Below are 19,913 nucleotides of genomic sequence, written 5' to 3'. Positions count from 1 at the left end.
GTCCTTCGAAAAGGTGGCATAATCAAGAACATGTCTTCCATGAGATTGTTCATCCTCGTGGCCTTCTTCGGCCAAGGTCTGACCCTTACCCTGCAGCCCCGGAGAACCAATACATTCAAATCGTGCTGTGGCCAAGCTCATGTGCCAGTCCTCTGATCCATCCGCTCTTGTACGGGACTACACCATACAAAGGCGTCTACTCATTGGAATCTGATTGAGAGCCGAATCTGGTCGTTTGGAATTTTTCGCCGAGATGAGGAAAATGATTGCGGATCTTGATCTCTGCTGTGGAAGAGAAGGATTATGGACAATGGACATGCTCTGTTGGTGTGGTGGAGAATGAAGAGGTCACGACAGCCAATGGTCAATCCTTCCTTTTCAAGGCCTCCAAGCCAGAGGAGATTGTAATCAGCGCCCCCACTAACAACGGCTCTATCGATATCGATGGATCTGAGAAGGAAATCTCTTGCAAGGTCACCAATGCTCGACCTGAGCCAATCGTCTCTTGGTATGTCGGAGAAGAGGAGCTCGTGGGTTACGAGACGAGAGGATCCCTCACGAAGGAGACCAGCGAGGCTACCCCCAAGCTTCACCCAACTTTGGTGTATCGTCCCAAGAAAGAGCACGCTAACCAAACTTTGAAATGCGGTCATTGATCACGTGGGTCTGGATGCTGGCGAGAAGATGGAAACCGGCATCTATCTGAGATTTCCTGAGGATGTGGAATGAGGCTGCTTTTACCCGAAAGCAAGAGACCGTCGATTCGGCGAATCATTCACTGTTTTTGTCGCCATTGCAATCGCCGTAATTGTTTCCTTTGTGGTCATTGGGTCAGTCTATTTGGTTGTTCGAAGATTGAGAGCCCGCCGCAATCACGAGGTGATGGATGAGGAGAAGGCCCCCGAGGAGAAGGTCGATGGAACTAGCTCAAATGGTGATGCCGTGGCTGCCAACGATGACGACCAAGCTGCACTCAGTCCCAAGAAGACCATGAAGTTCACGCATCGAATGGTGACACTCTTTGGCAAATCTGAAAAGGATTCCAAGACGGAAGACAAGAAGGAAACAAAGGACGAGGAATGCAAGGAAGAGGTCAAGGAAGCCGATGACCAAGTGGATAAGTCTGACGAAGTTGAAAAGACCATGGAAAGAAGTTCTCGAGATCGAGAAGACTGATACCGGCCGAAGAAGACGCCAAGGACAACAAGACGAACCGAAACCAAACGGAAATCTCGTTTTAGTGCCATCTTTGACAGACTGAAGCAAGGAAAGAAAACTTCATCCAAGGGTTCTGAGAAAGAGGAAAGCTCGGAGATGACCGACAAGTCTGAGGAGAGAAAGCGGAGAAGGCCACAGAGGATGAGAAAGAAACGGAAAAAGAAACTGAAGCTGAAGAAACTGCCGAGAATCGAAAGGAACCACCAAAGTTGCCTTCTGATACCCCTGTCTAAATATTTCCTTTTTTTAATTCTTAAGAAATATCTAAGAAACCACCAAACCTGCTCATAAAAATGTCGATCCGAAAAGAGGACCGAACCGTCGTAATGTGAAATAAACAAAGTGTCCGAACTTGTATTTCAAGCAATATTTCGAAAAGAGAACTTCAAATTAGAAAATATGCTAGGGCGACGAAATCACATATATCTTGATATGCAATGTTACATGAATTTTCAAAACATGCGTAGCTGAGGGTTTATGGTGTAGCATGTTTCGGTGTATGGTGCCAGGGGACTCTGACAAAATGTTCCGATCAAGAACAACTTTTGGTCTTTGTGGGGCTCAGGCTGGCCAGGTAGCAGTTTTAGATTTTTTTGATTTTCCAAAATTAGCATCATTTCAAGGCCGCTAGCATTGGAATTTTTTTTATTAGCATTGGTCTGGTCTTTTTAGCATCAAACTAGCATTATTTGCATGTCGAGCATTGTGAAATCTTGTCTAGCATTTTAGCATTTTCTGAGCATTATTTTTTGGATCTCTTTCCCATTCCATGAAATTGATACGTTGTAGCCACAAAGTGATTTCCATTGGAATAAATACTTCATTAAGCAAGCAAATATTGTATTCTAATTATTCTCAATTCAAAAGCAGATTTAGCCAAATTTCTGTTTTTAACCAGGCTTTGGCGCACAAAAAACATTTTGGGTTGACTGGCACAAATAAAAAAAAAATGATTAACATGGTCAGTGCGCGTATAAGGACGAATTACCAGTCCTTAAGTAAATACAAGTATGGGGTAATTTCACTTTAATATCTAAATGAACATAAATATTTGCTTAGTTTCATTGTATTCGGAAAAGTATGCCGCACACATTTGAGGTGAACCAAATCACAAAATTCAGTAGCAAAAAAAAGATTCAAAATAGAAGAGATAGACAACAATTGAGCTCTATGGATAATGTCCGGTTTGAAGTATGATGTACGATAAAAAAACCAATTCAAAATTAGGAGAATATCATAAACACAACTGCATCAATTTTAACTCCAAGGTCTTTCTTTAGATTTTTGTCTTTCAATTTTTTATATATACAATTGTCAAAATATGCCTGAATATACCCTGTCAAAGAGTGCCAAATGTAACTGAATTGTGAATCTGGAATCCTTTCTGAGCACCATGAATAAGAGGCCTTTTTTAAAGTAGCATTGCTCTACTAGCATTTTCGAATTCCATTTAGCATTCTTTTTTGGAATCGATTTTGCGCGAGTTAGCATTGCTGGCCGAAAAAAAACCTGGCCAGCCTGCTGGGGCTTGACTTGAAAGCCAAACAACATGTATCATCAAACTTTAAGCTTTGGTATTGTTAAGAAGAGTAAAAACTTGTGGCTTCTCACTCTTGGAGTCTTCATCGACTTGTCATCCACGCTCTGCAAACTGCAATCCAAGTTCTTCATATCTGGTTGCGCGTCTCTCTATTATTGGCCATCGCGCTCAAGCTCTCCATATGGACCAATTTTGAACTGTTCAAAGATACCTACCCAATCACACTCATCAGCTCCACATCCCCTTAAACTTCATAGTCTCCAATGTAACTATCCCGTTACCATCCATCGTTGCTCACATTCTTCAGCACTTTTGAGCTGTCATTTCTTTCTAGTAACCGGAATCCGGGTTGACTTCGACTCACCTTCAGGGTAAAGTTCTTTTAACGACACGGCCAAACATCTCCATGCCCATGGTTCCACCTAGCCATTCAATCTTGGTTTCGGGACAATTGTATTCTCTTTCCATCGTCCTGCATGTGCCCGAATCGCCGCCAAATTCACTCAAGGCATGTTTAAGATGTGCTTGAACTTGGTGAATGTCTGGGGTAACTCGACCCTTATAGCGAAGATCCCCGAAGTTCCCAATGGTCTTTCCGGATCCAAGTTCGGCATGTGCCGATTGGGGTTGCTCAAATATAGCTCTAGCTTGGTACAGCATTTCTGGCCTGGATACGATTACCTTTATTCATGGCTGATTGGGACTCTCAAGGACAGATTCTGACCTTTCCTGTCACCTTCAGTCACCAGGTAAGTCGTTATTAGTACGATAAATTTAGTGACTGGTTTGCTACCTGAAACTTGTTTCAACTAACAGGAGAACCCAATCAATCCCTCAACGCAACGTGATACTGACCATTTTGAGCCCCGATCTAGAAGTTTATGATGCCAGTGTGATCCTTTCCACGCAATATCATGGGCTTCGATACCTCATGTTCCACCATCCCTACATTACTAAGCTTTCTGCTCATTCTAAATGGGATTTTATGCATTTATTGCCCTTCTCGGAGTGTCAGGAATGTTCCGGTTGGTTTTAACATCAGCTGTGAATCGATACAAATAAACGAATTTATATTATTACGCAGAAAAGGGGTTCATTTCTTATATCACAGGTTGTTTGGGTTATTTTTGGTGGACTGTCTCAACCTTCAACCGTGGTTGAATCAGGTTGACGTTCCTCCTCAGATTGGGCATGATGAACCCGGAAAAGGGTGGAGCACTCGGCGAAGGCGTTTGACTTCTGCGTCCATGTTCTTGCCAAGTAGGAACGCCTACCTTTCCGCTAAAGCCTTCTTCTAGTATACGATCTTCCAAATCCTCATCAGTTTCACTTAATGGACTTCGTGAGAAACTTCGACCTTCGCTACTGAATTGAGACGGACTGGCAGAATCTGGAAGGAAACCAATGCAACATGATTGCTTCTTTAGGTTAGGGCTCATACGTACAGGGGTGGCACAAAGTTCAAGGGTAATTGTGTCGTTAGTCAATTAGAAATCACGCATTCAAATTCGGGTCACTTTTTGTTTCCAATTCATTCAGGCATCAAGTAGCTATATATGTTTACTTTGAAGCTTTAAAACATTCTGACAAAGATTGAAGAAGGCCGAAAACTCGTTATAGACCTTCACAACCAGGGCAAATCCAATCATGAAATCCATGTGGTCATTACATCTTCCTAGTGTCCAAGAATATCATTATCAAATACAAAGCAGACATTATCATGAGTTTAGTTTTTCTATAGATTAAACAAGGATAGTTCAAATAAGGTTAATAAAACGGTCGCCTGCTGTGAAGCCAGTAATGGACGGCATCCCCATGGGAAAGTCCGTGTCTTTGCTGATGCTGTTCCCAGAAGTCTCCAGATAATTGCGCATGCAAATGTGGTCAAATCGAATCACAACATAACCATCTCATTGATTTTTCTATATTTCTTAAAAAAGAAGATCTAACTCACGCTACCTTATTGTAGAAATATGATGAAGCCTATGTGCCCGCGAACTTTGTGCCACCCTTGTATTTAGCACACACACACTACCATGTTTAAATTGCCAATTAGCTGTTTTACTATATACCTGCTTTTGACAGAAAATACCCAAACATACCTAAAAGATCATTAAAGCTAAAACCTCAAAACCTGTAGTTTTCAATAACAAGTTGTGGATATTACGAGAACACTTGGTTAGCAATTGAATATGGATTAGCATATGGTATTTTCAACCATCACTCAGTCAGATGGAACTTAATGGTCTGGTTTTAATTTTTTTTAGCTCGAACGTGCCCCACGCTATTTGTGAATGTCGAATTTTCAATGTCGCAAACGTAACCGTTCTTTTTCTTTTAAGCATTATCTCAGGGAAGCTCACAAAAAGTCAAAAGCGTTACTAAAGCACACATATTTTTGGGGGGACATATTTCTCACAAATCTTAAAGATCTTTTTCACACCCCCGGGTAAACTTACTGTAATAGGAGGTATCTCGATATCTGGGGATGGATTCATAGCCATGGTCCACGAAATGATTGGCGGGTGGTCCTTGGTCATAGTCCCCGTAACCCCAGCTTTCTGGTCCACGGGGGAGGTCGATTTGGTGGCGGAGGTTGGGGATGACTTCCATCGAGGCGAATCCCTTGTCCGGAAATCGGGCTGGCTCACACAAGAGAAAAATCAAGCCCGTAAGCATCCGGAAACGTGGAAGAGCAACGATCGGGTTTCCATCAAAATGAGCAATTCAAACACTTCAAACAAGGCCAGAGGATGCCACAGAGACACGGCATCATAGAAGCATAGGATCTTTAAGGCAAACAACACCCCCGAGAGGCCTTGAACACATTCCTTCATGTAAAACGGCTCATTCTGAAGTTCATAGGCCAATCTGGACAAGATGACAAACACTAGACTAGTGCCCAAAATACTGGTGATCATGGTCAAGATGTACTTGACAAAACTCGTCGCTTCTCCAATTGAAATCCTTTTATAAGAAAGGACACGAGACAGATGACGAAATGGAAGTCACTTTGATGTTCCACGGGGGCCGAAATGAGTCGAATCCATTGAGGAGACGTCGCCAAAAATGTGATCACTGCTCAGACACACCAAAGAGGATCGGCTCGACCAGAACATTACTTTGTTCCAAGGTTTTTGGAACATATTCAAATGAGTGGCCGTCAAGGCCAGGGATGATATCACGGTGGCCGGGGATCCACTCAAGTCTTTGAGAGGCGTCAATGTTAAGTAATATACCTTTCGAGCCATACACGTACAACAATCCGGCTATAATACCGGACAAGTGCCCCAAAAACGAAGCATTGGGCACTGACAATTGTATCAGGAACAACTCGGACCAAGCTGCCAAACTGAAAATGGAACTCTGATTCGGTCCCGCTTGAGCCAGAACCTTCAGAGCAAATAACACGCCGAGAAGCCAATACTGGCTTGCCGTAGCTGACCCGGGCTATCAAAACACTCAGCCCACGCCAGGCCACACCCACATGCACCAGACCGGACAGACAAGTGAGAATAACCAGGATAAACGCGAAATGAACGGGTCCATAACGTCGTTCCAAATCCCGTCCTTTCCAAATGAACGAGAGCATGTTGTAATAGAGATGAATGTCTGAGGCGTGGAGGAAGGCATGACTCCACAATCGATGCCACTCCCCGTGGAAAATGACTCGATCCGGCCGTAGACACGCCCGATTGGGATCCGTGTACATGTGGGGCAAGAAAGTGGGGGCGTAACCCAGAAATAAGGCGGTCTTGCCAGAGCAGAGTAGCTAACGTGACCACAGGGATGTTGGTCCATCCCACTTGGGTCAAGATCTCGTAGAGCAAGAGCAACAAGCCCAATTGCCACGGATTGGCCCGCCGACTGGACCGTGGACGCATGGCTTCGCAGTTCACGGGTAATGGCGGGTCTCGATCAGAGCGTCAACCCAAGACTACTTGTGGCGATGGTCTTCACTTCAGAAGAACTAACCGATTCATCACGGCGCAGTAATGGCGCAGGCACGTGTCAGAACCGGGACTGATGACATTCCACTAAAGACACGTGTGAATTCAAAGACCACTCAAAGATGATGCAATCATTGTACGAAGGAATCCAGTGGGTGTGAAGCGCTTGCCCACCTCAACACTTTGTTCGTTAGTTCTAAACAACCAATATGATTTGGGTAAATATGAAATTACAGCAAAGTTTTGGTTGATTGGTTGGTGAGAAAGCCACAAGCCCACAGATGAGCCTAAACGTTATTCTCCACCGATTAGTTGGCGGTGCTACTTTTTTAAATCTTAACCTGACCTAATCTAACCTAATCTAACCTAACCTAACCCAACCTAACCTAACACGATATTAATAACCCTTATAGTCTCTATCTAAATCTTTTAACATTTTGCCACAAATTTAAAAATGGGCACCGCCAACTAATCGGTGGAGAATAACGTTTGTCCACAGATGAGCTAAAACGAAACTCACGGAACCTTCGGAAATGAACAATAACAAGGCATTTTTCTCGACACGGTGAATCGAACACGAAAAGTGCGCCAATTCCGATATGTTGCATAAGAGCACTTGCTCCTTTTTGTCAAAAATCCTCATGAGTTATTTTTTGCCATTATTGTACAATTTATAGACTTCATTGCGTCTGTAACTCTAAGGCGAGAAGCGCCATTTGCCTCAGACCTATGAGATTTTGTTGGCAATTGGCTAAGTCAAGAGAAAGAAAGTGGTCCAGAATCCAATTTTATAATTTCTCATCATATTAAGACGGTTTTCGGGAACCCAGAGTTATAGAGGCGACATCTGGGAATCCTTTTAGTTTATGTTAGTCTTTGAAATGGGGATATTCATGAATTACTGTAGAAGCAAGCATTGAATGAGATTACAATAAGGGCTCTGTAATATAGAACTATATTATCCTTTAGCAGAATCTACAACTCCAAACCAGACTTAAGTGACAACATTTTGAGCCTTGTTGCGCATGTTTTACTCTTCTGATTTCAAACCATGCATCAAATCATAGTCCATCATTTCTTCATGATAAAATACCTTTCACTTATATTCTTCACAATTAGACTCTGATGTCATTCTGAACCCCCCACGTGGTTTTGTGAGCACTTAGTTTGAATTGCGACTGGGTAAAATATTTACTTTTTCAAAAATAGATGCCTTCACATTCTTCAAAATTGATGCCAAAATTCAGCTTAATTCGTCTTAATTGGTGGAAATTGAATTCCTATGACCTTAGATCATGCAAACTGAATTTTTGCCAAAAAAAAGTTTCTATCTGTATGTGCTCTCCCTAGATTTGTTCACATTGAAATCAATATCCTGCAAAATTTGTGAAACATTTTTTTATCAACCACTTTTCAACTCTTCATGCATCCACCCTTTTTTAGGAGCTTGGTGATTCGACAGCAGATGGCATGGTGTAATAAATTGATGGCGTCTATTTGGTATCCTATATTCACTTGAATTTGAAAACTACATTCAATTATCGCGCATTTGGACTACATGAACTGACTAGACTGCTTCATATCCAAGCAGATCCAGTTTTGGTCGACCCAGATGAATTTGGCCAGGCCTAGACCTCTCCCTCCTTCCCCAACGGCTCTGGCTTTCAAACTACTCTCCATCATCCTCCTTGTTAACCCAGCTAGTGGCATCAGGCCTGCCAAAGTGACCCTTCAGCCATGGCTCATGCGGAGAAAAAAAAGTCTATCATCGAGCCCAACTCCGAAGAGCAACTACCTCGCCAGACAAGTGGGGCCGGAAAATTACGCCGCAATACGAGCAGCAGCGCCACATGATTTCGGCCTGGCCTAATCGCACTCTAATCTTGAGTCTCATTTGGCTAACCTGAGCGGGGGCCTACTCCGCTTGCTCTACAGTGATTCCAGCCCCTTTTCCCCGTGCTTCGGTTGTAAGTGGCCAGAAAAAAAGTCCAATTGCTTGAGCTGCCAGTCTCAATCGCGAATTCGTGATTCGAAAGCAAATATTCAATAGTAATCCGTTGGCAAGGCCAGCAAGGTAAGAGGCGGGTTGAGGCGGGGCGTGAATGGCGGTGGTTGATTGTTGGCTGATAAGGTCTAACTTTGGGTTTTAATTTAGATGCCTACGGCCAAAGACACGATTGCCACTTTGGGCACGGAGGTGGAGTTGCGGAGTGTGGCCTTGGCCTCGCCCTTAAACCGCACCATGATCCGCGAAGACAATTCCAAGTACACGGAGGAGATGGTGGAGACCACGCAAGGAGTGGGTGTGACGCGCAAGATGCTGGTGGCCTGGGCCGGAGATCGACGCAAACCCGCCATTGTCACCTATCACGATTTGGGATTGAATTACATCTCAAACTTCCAAGTGAGAAACTATTACTAGCGATCCATCAATTCAATGGTCAACGTACCCGGTGAAGATAAATAGTTCAGGCGATCCAGAAGTTGCAAGGACTATTCGGAGAAGGGTTAGGGAGATAAGGACCCTGGACAGATCATTATATTTTATTCAAATATAATTAATAGCGGGTTTTAGACACATCTACCTCATACTGATTGAAACCTGATTGAAGAACGTGAGAGCTAGGGGATCCTTCCTCGTCGCTGTTAGATGGTTGGCCAAGTTCAGATTATTCGATATATCAATTACATGAACGATGCTTTATACGACTTGAATTGAGGTTTGATAGTAAGTTTCATTGGCCGTTACTAATTTGTATGATACTTATTTTCGGACCGAAATTTCCTCGGCCAGTTTATGGCTGAATTCATTTGTACGAAAAACACCAATATTTGTCCATGTTTGAGTGTCCATCACATCCAAAGCTAAACACGCCCTCAATCTTTTCGACCATCTCCACCCATATTAAAGGCACATGTCTAGTTTCGTGGATGTGGGAGCAAGTAAAAAGATGGAAATATTTTTTAGACACGTCGGGCAACGTTTTCGCTCACTAATTGCGCACAAAGTGCAAACGTACACAATTACTCATTTTTTCCTCTTATCCCTTTGCTTTTTGGAGATTGCATTTAGCTTAGTCAGCCTAGAACCACTAGAACTTGTTTTTTATGAATTTTGACCTATCAAATTACGATTTAATCACTGAAATCCAAGATCGATGAGTATCCAACTTAGGCTTACTCCATCTAAGGTCCAGGCAAATAGTACTAAACGTGTGCATGATTGCAGGCCTTTTGCAATTACCCCGAGATGAGCGAGATTCTCCAGCACTTTTGCATTTTCCACCTCAACGCCCCTGGTCAAGAAGAAGGCGCGCCCGTCATCCCGGAGAGTGAAACTTATCCATCCATGGACGAGATGGCCGAACAAGTAGGTAGTTCAGGTTAGATTGATCCCTTGGAGCGCTTGATTATCCATTTACTGCCCCCGGTAAGGTCAATGATGTCATCAACCACTTCGCCATTGTCAAGTATATCGGCTGGGGCGTGGGCATGGGCGCCAATGTACTCATTCGTCACGCCCTCAAATATCCGGAGCGGGTGGACAGTCTGGCCTTGGTCAACTCGCTCATCACCGCCCCCGGCTGGATCGAATGGGGTTACCAAAAACGGAATGTCAACCATCTCAGACAACACGGAGTGACCCAAGTAAGACTTACCAAATCCTTTCCCCTTCGTCAATAAAATTGGACGACACACATCTCTTCTAGTCGGTATTGGATTACCTCTTGTGGCACCACTTCGGCTATGCCCCCGACGAGCGGGCCCATGACTTGGTCAACATGTACAAGCACTACTTCAGTCAAGACCTCACCGCCGCCAATTTGGCCAAATTGTCTGAGCAATACATCTGGCGAACGGCCATTGACATTGACCGCGAACACAACATGGACCAGAAAGGGGATACCAAAACGCTCAAGGTAAACAGTGAAAGTTTCCTCTAAAAATGTGCACTATCATTATTCTTGACTTGTTGATTTGTTAACCAACAGATCCCTGTTCTCAATCTCGTGGGTGCGTATTCTCCTTTCGTTGAGGAGACGGTTACTTTGAATGGGAAACTGAACCCTGTCAACTGCACATGGATGAAAATCCAGGACGCGGCCATGGTTTTAGAGGAACAACCTGGGAAAGTGGCCGAGGCATTTCTGCTGTTCATGCAAGGTCAAGGCTATTGTCTCAATCTGAGGCGAAAGTCAGTGGCCTTTTGAAAGCCAAGCAGACCCAACCATATATAGTTTAGTTAAGAGGTGCTGAAGTAGAAAGCCTAAGTTGCGTATTTCCCTCCCCCCCTCCTCCCGAATCTCACCCAAAAATCTGCACAATCCAAGGAATTTTTCGTTGACCACGTAATGAACAACGTCCGTACATAAGATTCTTAGCTTTTATGTAGAAACCGATCGTACATCTCTACCATTGTTAATTTCGACCGCTTTGCCTGAATATAAAGCCTGCATACTTAAAGAAAAATATAACGATCGTCTTTATTTTCATTAATGGATCAAGATCTTGCTCACAGACAACGCAAACGGCTACTCGTCGAAGTCGAGATTTTCGCGCGCGTCTACAAAATCCTTTTTCGTTTCGTCCTCGTAGAGCAAGGCCAATTCCGCTTGAACCTTTTGGGAAAGGCTCTCCAAGGCCATGGGCGTGTTCATGTGGATCTTGAGCGAGTCCTCGTCTTCGTCCCCCGCTCCTTCCATTACGGACCGGCTCATGGTTTTGCCGTATTTCGGCATAGGGGTAAACAAGAATGATGTAGACTTGTGGCCTTCGTGGTCCATCGTCCTTCGTCCCATCATTAGTGGGACACTCACTTTGACTTGTTTTGGCGAGGGTGAGGGGGTTATGACATGACGAATGGGCGTGGTGGCCGCAAAATGAACCGATTTCTTGTTCCGAACCATCAAACCACGGCAAGGAGTGATATCCATATCTTCGAAGGACATGGTTTGATCCTCGTCCTGATCCAGATCGCGTTCCAAGTCACCAAAGACCCGTTCCAAAGGCTCTAATTGGGGAGAAAACACCAAGTCGCTTTCCTCCGTGGCCTTGGCTGTGGAAGAAGAGGTGGCATCAGGACTGATTGGATCTGTGGTACGCGAGAACTGGACCTTATGGTGGCCCAGGACAGTCTTCACGGAGCGAAGTTGCGAGATGCTGCGGGGACTAACCCCCCACAGGCCCCGGAACTCGGATCGACGAGTTTGGGCCTGACTCATTAAGGCGTTGATTTGATTTTGAATGAGATCTTGTTCAGCCATGAAATCTTGATGGGCTTGCAATGCCTCGAGCAATAAATCTTGGGTGGACCGGGCCTCAGTCAAATCACTCTCACTCAAAGCAGTCTTCATCGGCGAGCGGTGTTCGGCTCCATCCGAAATAGCATCTCCATCACGAGCTAGAACAACGGAAACATCTCCCAAGCTCTTGGAACGCTCAAGTTTGCTCTCTAAGGTGGGGGGCAGTTCAGGCCCTTCATAAACAATCTCAAAAACCGGCGAGGGTGGTCCCGGCGAGGCCAAGTTCGACTCAGCCGACACCTGGTTTTCCAGTGTGACCTCGACCTCGAGGGCACAAGTTGAGTCCTCATCAACTGAAGGCGGGTCCAACTTGGAGAGAGGCGAAGGTCTCGGGGATGATAGCTTGGATTCAGAGGCAGAAACGGGCGTTAAAGGAAATGTGGGGCAAGCAGTAGGGTCCATTTCCGCGGCTAACCGTGCCAAGAATCCGGTCGGGTCAGGTGACCGTACCAAATCGACCTCCGAGCTTTGGGCAGGGCTAGTGTTAGCCAGGTGAGCCTGGGTAGGATTTGTCTTAGCCTTATTAGCCATGGTCGAGGGAACCAGAGCCTTTTTGGGGGTCTTGAGTCGCTTCTCCCAAGCTTCAAAGGATTCGGTAGAATCATCCTCAAACATACGATCCAACTCAGCCGGGGTTAAACTAGCCCGGAGCCAGCCACTCAGACTGGGACGCGGTAGAGCCAAAATACTCTCGCGAAGTCGAATCCGATCGGCGGAACTGGGATCATTATTCTCCTTCTCCGCCGGACCTGCCTGAACTGGGCCCCCAAAGTCCAAAGCTTTTCGTGCCAGCGATTCCCGCTTGACCCCGTTTATTTCGATGCCGGGCGGGAGGAGCGTTTTCCTCTCGGAAATGCTGGACAAATAGACCGGGACTCGATTCAGGGGCCAACCTGGTCGACTTTTGTTCTCTGTTTGAGGAGCCAAGGGCGCTGGCGTGGGTTCTACTCGCTTGGGTCGCCCCGAAAGGGCCACTCCTCGATCCCAAGCTCGTTGCCGCGACCCAGCACTCGCCCCCTGCAGCCCGGGGGGTTTGGTGCGACTGTTGGGCGTTTTGGGTCGAAAGAAGACGTGCCCTTGGGGCGCTTGGAAGCAGTCGAAGCGTTGCTGGACGATCTTGTAGTGCTTGGGCAACTTACCCGCTGGAGTCAAACCGGAATGAGACACAGGCCCAGCTTTGAATTGGGGTTGAAGCGTGCCGGAGGCTAATCCGGCCGAAGTTAGGATGGATTGTAAGGCCCAAGGGTCGGGTTGGAAATCCATGGCGGCCTCAAACTCCCGGTCAGCGTTGTCAGACATGATACACCTGGGAAATAGGGGCGTAACCCACCCAATCACTGATATGTGCACCCACTAGGGTTGGCCTAGGCTCTTCGAAATGTTCGCGGGGATGTTCAGGGTTTCGTCTTCGCTTCTTTTCTTCTCTCGCTGGGATGAACACAGGCTTGCCAGGTTCAAGAGAACTAAAATTGCCAACCTGAGATTTCAATTTAGCCCAGTGTAGCCATTCCAATACAATAAAAAAATTGTAACAATACAATAACATATTGTCCATCTGTATCTCNGGGATGAACAGGGTGGTCGTTTGACTCGATTCCTGGCCCATAGGGCTTGTCAAGTGAAGCGTTCATGAACAACTGACGCCGTTATTCCACGGAGTAAAATCAAGGACAACATGTTCAACCAAACGGCATTGTGCATGCATTGAATCTTGACACTTATTTCATTTCACCTACTTGTCTAAGCAAATAGCATTGTGGTATTGAGTCAATTTGATAGTGCGTTCACCAAATTACTCCAAACATGTTCATTTTGTTGGGTTTTGTAACACATTACACTCAAAATCACTGGATTATTGGAAATATTTTAAGCAGATGGTGCGAGTTGACTTTGATTTTTGTCTTAGTTCTCCCTCCCCAAAATATCAAAAATCAGGGTGCCAGACCATTGAATTTCCTTCACTTGACATGCCCTATATGAAATGAAATTGCAGCTGATCAGTCAGCTAGGTGGCCAGATGTGCTTAACTCCTTGGCTTACTCCACCTTAAAGTGAAGCCGTTATATCATGCCAAATAAGCCTCTTCAGCCAGGCACGACCAATTCTGCAGATTGTAAACAGAGGCAAACAAAGACCCAAAACAATAGCTAAATGCCATGGTACCTACAACAGTGACTAAATGTTTGCTACTGTTTCAAGACTTATAATATCTTTATTTGTTAATTAAAACCAAAACAAGGGTTTTGTGGAGAATAACTTTTTGATTGTAGTACAAATTACATTATTAATCCGCTTACCACATGTGCTAACGTAGGGAGCCCAGGTGGTTAGCTCAAGAAAACCGCAAAATGAGGATTTTTTGTTTGCACCTAAAGTCAGATTGCCAGAAACAAACCAGTCATTGAACCAAAGCCATGTTGTTGCGTCACTGTTGGTGCACATTATTTCTTTTCTCGTATAAGTTGATTTAATTTGCCCTGCTATGAAATTCCTTGTGTAAGTTTGGCCACACCATTTTCCCCTTAAGTGTCTGCGTACAAACTAGTGACGGGATCAAATCAAATTTCAAATTCAAGGTTGCCAGAAAACGTGGATAGCAAAAACACCCTCCTATTCCGTCGCAACCTAAACACTTAGGTTTGCGCACAAAGGCAAAACTTTCGGAAATTCCACCAGTAATGTGTGTAATAGTAATAGGTGATAGGCCATTGAAAATGTAAATTGCTAGCCCTGGTCGCAACCTCCCGTGATTATTAATTTGATCCCCATCACTAGTACAAACCCAATTAGGGGCAAGTTCCTACTTGGGTAAGTTAGGCACCGGACTACTTGCCCTGTTGGTGCTTGCTTCACATCAGTAATGAACATGACAAGGTTTATGCTGTAGCTCAAGGATGTTGTATTTAAAAGAATTCTCGTCACACCTTTTCCTATGGTTCAAATTTTCAGTTCTCCAAGTTGAGGTTAAGCCAAATGGGTGATACAACATGGAGGAATAAAGAAATTTGACTGAGTGAATAAAAATTATGAGTGAGAGGAATTCCTGTAAAGTTCCAAAATATATTTGATGTCAGTGGTTGCCAGAAACATTCAAGCACTCCTTGACAGTGAGGGAAAGGTGTTTTGACCACTATTGAGCAAAAAAAGCAAACTATTTCACAATTCTTGAATTCCAATATCAATAATCATGAATTGCAAACAGTTCAATAGGTGAAAACTGGAGCGTAATGGCTGGAAATGATCAGCAGTAGCCTCATTGAATGGATGGAGGGTGAAAACCGATCCAAGGTAAGGCCTAAATCACCGGTTTAGTCCTGTCTATTAATGAGATCAAAGCCTACTGTGTTATCTGATAACAATAGAGAAGTGTAAAGCTTTGGATTTTCATACTAGTGCGCCCTTTGGTTCTACCATGAAGAAAGCGTCACCACACTTCTTACTGATGACGAAATGCCTGATCAGTTGTAAGGACCTACAATAGCCAGATCTTCAACAAACGCTGTCAGTGAGAAATACCCTCAATATCCGGCCACCCTTGGCAATGAAAATACATGAGTCACTAGACACCAAAATTTATGTCCCAGCTGATGAAGGCAAGTGTTAGCATTTTTTCCTGCGCTATGCAAGGTCTAGTCATTATATGGTCTGTTCTTGCTCCCTTTTTCTCATGTATTGAACCCTACTCTCCAAGACCACTTGAACATAATATTGATGGAGAGCTTCACATGGGCATTAATAACTTCAAGCAATTTGCCAACAGTTTCATCAGGTTGACCAGATTTAGGGGGACCTTGTAGGAACACAGTCTCCAAATTAGGTACGTTTCTGTGCCCGTTGCAGCCTCTTTTCGCAAACTGATAATTGGGTCATCCTAGATTTCTAGGTACTTTCCCCCACGCCACCTGTAATGGCTAAATAATCCCTGACATGTGTCATTTGAGCCCATCTTTTTATGCACATGTTTCTATTTTCGTACAAACTTCCAGAAATATGGACTGTGAACAGGCTTTCCGCCAAATTTGCCTGCTCTTGGTTGTAGGTATTCTGAGCCACGTTGCAAAATAAGGTAATAAAATAAGAAATGTAGATCTGAACAATTAAAGGAAGATCATTCTTATACTATTTCCTAATAAAAGGGCTTTTTTCAAAGTTATGACGTCAAAAGCTTGTGTCCTGTGCACCAATAGGGCTATTCAAGTAAACGCGTTCATGGACAACTGACGTTATTCCATGGAGTAAAATCAAAGACAACATGCCCAGCCATTTTGGGAAAGTAGACGAGGTGGAACCACAACAAGAGGGTTGACCACACTGCCTCCATAGATGTGGAGGACAACTGGTGGGCAAAGGGGAAACCTGAGAAGTGGTTGACCATGACCAAATAGGTCAGACCCTTCAGGCCGAAGAGGTCAACGGCCACTGCTTCCATCAGGAAGGAGGCCATCTCAGGGAGGAGGGGTTCCGTCTCTTGGAAGGGCAGGGCCCCCACACAATCCGGACAAGAAGCCACCTTATTCATGGAGTACGTCAGTAGTGGAGTGGAAAGCTCGGTCGAAGATCAAACGTCTTCTAGCAAGGGTTTGTAGAGCTATGCGTTACCTCTTGATCTGATGCATTCCCACTGACAGAGTGCTCAATGAATTCCATCTTCATGTTCAAGTACTGAACTAAGAGGTAACGCAAAACTGAAACGTCTTCTAGCGAGGTTTCAGAAAGCTTTCCTCTCCACTACTTCCGTACTCCATGCCTTATTCTGGATGTCATTCTTGAGAGTGGGCCAGACATAGAACTGAGATGCAAGTTCAAATGTCTTGCTCAGGCCTGAATGTGACGCGTTTAGGAGATCAATGATGGCAGGATGGGCAGGGCAGGGAATAAACAGGCGTTCACCTGAGAAGAGCAGACATCCCTCAAGACGTAGCAGCCCAAGGAGGCCAGTGTTGGCGGAGAACTGAGCGGGAAGGGCGGAGTATGACCTGATGGCGTCCAGGATGACGTAGTGCTCGCAATGATGCGGAGAGCGGGGTCAGTGGAAGACATTGCGGCGCAGAGCGTGAGCTCCTCGTCCATGGCAGTGGACGGGCCAAAGGCGGGATAATGACTCAGTGCTACAGCAATTAAATGCCGTTTCCCAGGTGTTCATTGGATCTCCAATTTGTATTGGGACATATTTTCTTGTAATCTCTGGAGGCGTGGATTGCCATTCGCGGCCAGAGGGCGCTTAAAGACGCCCAACAAGGGTCTGTGGTCAGTGGTGAGGGTAAAGGCAGGGTGACCATGGAGGAACAAGTCACACCTTTCCACAGCCCACCACACAGCAGCCATATCTAGCTCAACCACAACCTAGTTTTTCTGAGCATCAGAAAGAGAGCAACTACCACACTGTACCAGATGAGGACGGCCACTCCTTTCCCACTGGATGAGTGCGTAGTGAAGCCCATAGAGGTTTGAGGCATTGGTCATGAGTTTGGTTGGCAATGATGGGTCAAATGGTTTGACAATGTGGCTGGAGGTGAGGATTGCCTTGACGTGCTTGAACTCGTCCTCATGTTCCTCCAGCCATAACCACGTGGAGCAAAATTGGGGAGGAAAGACGCCAATTGGTTTGCAAGTCCCAAGAATGAGCGCAAGCCAGTGATGTTGGAGGGCAATGGGATGAGGCCAAATGAGGCCAAAAGTCCCTCCCGTTATCCCTTTTACCCACACTTCACACTGCTAGGATGGAACTTTTGAAGGTGTCTGGCAATCATGCTATCTTGACCACCTTCAGGATCACCCCCTCCTCACGGGCCTTTCACTTGTTGGGGTGTTCTTCCTTCAGCTCTTTGATGCCTCTGAACACTAGGTTCTGCTTTCTGTCTTGTATCTCCGCCACACACTGAATCATTGCCAGGGATGACACTTAGATTTTCCTTCAATGTTTCAGCAAAAGTCTTGCTCTTGCAGTGAACCTTAACAGCTTCCCCATGTCTTTCTTGACCTGCATCTGGTTCTTCTCCAAAGCCTGCTCCAGTAATACCACCCTTTCCTTCAGGTTGTTGCACTATTGAAACGTCTCTTGCTCTCCTTCTAGTAGCTTATATCATATCAATTCAACTTAAATCGTCCGTCAGGTGCACCAAAAACAAAGCAACCCTCTTTTCTCCAAGTGTCTGGAGAGTACTTTACGACACGTCTTTTCACTCCGAGTTTGAAGTGAAACAGTCACCAATATCAGGAGGAATTCCAATGGCCAGGCGCTCAAGGACACCATCATCAAGTCCTGGAGGACAGTCTTGGAAACCTCAGTGATCAAAGCTGTCTACTTATCTGTCTGGGAGCAAATTGCAAAGATCCTGGCTGCAGAGGGCGAACAATTCATGTAAAAGGTAGGACCTAAGTGGCTTATTTTTTGGCCTGTTTGAGAAATGTATACCATTTTTGTAAGTGACAGGTTCAGCTCTTTTGAATGGTACCAAGTTAAAGTTCATTCAGATTAGTATTAAGAGTACTAGAGGTCTCCCAGAATCACGTTTATGGCTGACCCTGTACAAGTTGCAAAAATGCAACGATAATTGTTTGAACGGGAAAAATTAGTCATCAAGTGTACAGTATATGAGAAATCTGAGGACATTAGTTCAAAATTCATTTACTAGTCTAAACTATGTTTTCCTCTTACTCAGAGTATGGTGCAATTAGGATTGTAACTGTGATTGATTTTGAATTTGCCACCAAAATGTCATATTGTGGTAAGTTTTTTTAACGACATTATTAACTTGAACATGCAATTCTTTGACCTTGGAAATGACGAGTTTTCCGCCTCTTTAGCCTCTTAACTTTGACACTAATAGGACATGCTCACGGGGGTCTTTGTTTACCCCTTTGCACTTGAGCGCCCCCTTTTGACTTACGAAGGGATGTGTCGAAGTTTTGGCTATGGCATGCGTCAATACCAATAGCGTCGAAATAAGCGGAGCTGCTACACACAAAAAACAGAGGATAGAGCAAGAAACGATATAAAGGTAAAACTTTAAGCTCGCTTTGAGACAGAAGTTCAATTGTTGGTTGAAAAAGCGGTGGCATTTTTACGGTTGACACATCCCTACATATCCGAAAGATGGCGCTTGGGCGCAAAGGGGTACAAAAAACCAAACAAACTGAGGCTCCGATCGTATCCTATTGCTTGCTTGACTTTGTTTGTCCATAGAAAACCAAGTAACTAGAATGCTCAAGATCAACAGGAGCTTTACTGGATGAGCACAGTGAAATCTCGCTATGGGCAGGTAGAATTATTCCCATGAAACATTTGGTACTCTTGTTTTATCTTAATTTGTTTTGAATCTTACAAATATACACGTAGAATGAGCGGTAGAATAATGAAAACATGCTTTTTTGGGCATAACACACGGAAAATGTCAACAAAAAAAAAAGATTCGAACATAAGCAGAGCAAATCACATATCCTATTGATTGCCCTTGTTTAGCAACGCATCTCGAAAGTGCAACAAACTGTATCCGAAATTGCAACGCAATGATGAGGCATTAGGAATTTCGTTTCAGTCTCCCAACAATGTGCTTAAATGTGGGCGACATGATTGCACCTTTTCGTAATCAATGTAATTCCCACACCTCTGGAGGTCTGCCTGAACCCAGGCTTGTATCCGAAATTGCAACGCAATGATGAGGCATTAGGAATTTCGTTTCAGTCTCCCAACAATGTGCTTAAATGTGGGCGACATGATTGCACCTTTACGTGATCAAGGTAATTCCGACACCTCTGGAGGGCAGCCTGAACCCAGGCTTGTTCCTTGCGTTACAGTTAAGAATTTCCACCAAATGGGTGAAACCTGCAACTTGAGCCCATTATAACCCCTTCAAAATTTCGATATCAGTAATGCCGTCGGACAGCTTTCTCAAACCTGTT

At 44.7% G+C, this 19,913-nt stretch overlaps 4 protein-coding genes and 1 long non-coding RNA gene across 5 annotated transcripts; 2 read left to right on the top strand and 3 right to left on the bottom strand.

Moving 5' to 3' along the window:
• Positions 1-2,859: 2,859 nt before the first annotated feature.
• On the top strand, positions 2,860-3,714 carry LOC131889074 (uncharacterized). Its single transcript, XR_009374172.1, has 3 exons — positions 2,860-3,023; positions 3,093-3,507; positions 3,575-3,714. It is a non-coding gene; the product is annotated as an uncharacterized LOC131889074 (long non-coding RNA).
• Positions 3,715-3,879: 165 nt separating this feature from the next.
• On the bottom strand, positions 3,880-5,437 carry LOC131889204 (uncharacterized). Its single transcript, XM_059238240.1, has 2 exons — positions 5,218-5,437; positions 3,880-4,148 (listed from the first exon to the last, which is right to left on the bottom strand). Exons 1-2 carry the CDS (start codon positions 5,435-5,437, stop codon positions 3,880-3,882), a joined length of 489 nt encoding a protein of 162 aa, XP_059094223.1.
• Positions 5,438-5,819: 382 nt separating this feature from the next.
• On the bottom strand, positions 5,820-6,989 carry LOC131888280 (uncharacterized). The gene is given in 2 exon segments (XM_059237094.1): positions 5,820-6,187; positions 6,189-6,989. Coding segments are annotated over 2 exon segments (636 nt in total). The 5' UTR covers positions 6,471-6,989; the 3' UTR covers positions 5,820-5,833.
• Positions 6,990-8,469: 1,480 nt separating this feature from the next.
• Positions 8,470-11,201, top strand: LOC131888234 (protein NDRG3-like). The gene is made up of 6 exons (XM_059237035.1): positions 8,470-8,782; positions 8,864-9,112; positions 9,938-10,078; positions 10,144-10,356; positions 10,419-10,628; positions 10,701-11,201. The coding sequence occupies exons 2-6, from the start codon at positions 8,864-8,866 to the stop codon at positions 10,917-10,919; spliced, it is 1,032 nt and encodes a 343-aa protein (XP_059093018.1). The 5' UTR covers positions 8,470-8,782; the 3' UTR covers positions 10,920-11,201.
• LOC131888233 (uncharacterized) lies at positions 11,168-13,445 on the bottom strand. The gene has a single exon (XM_059237034.1). It carries the CDS (start codon positions 13,308-13,310, stop codon positions 11,241-11,243), a length of 2,070 nt encoding a protein of 689 aa, XP_059093017.1. The 5' UTR covers positions 13,311-13,445; the 3' UTR covers positions 11,168-11,240.
• Between the last annotated feature and the right edge of the window lie 6,468 nt (positions 13,446-19,913).

The sequence above is a fragment of the Tigriopus californicus genome, chromosome 10 (assembly GCF_007210705.1).
Source record: "Tigriopus californicus strain San Diego chromosome 10, Tcal_SD_v2.1, whole genome shotgun sequence".
Classification (NCBI taxonomy): Eukaryota; Metazoa; Arthropoda; class Copepoda; order Harpacticoida; family Harpacticidae; genus Tigriopus; species Tigriopus californicus.
This window is presented reverse-complemented; position numbering and strand designations above follow the sequence as displayed.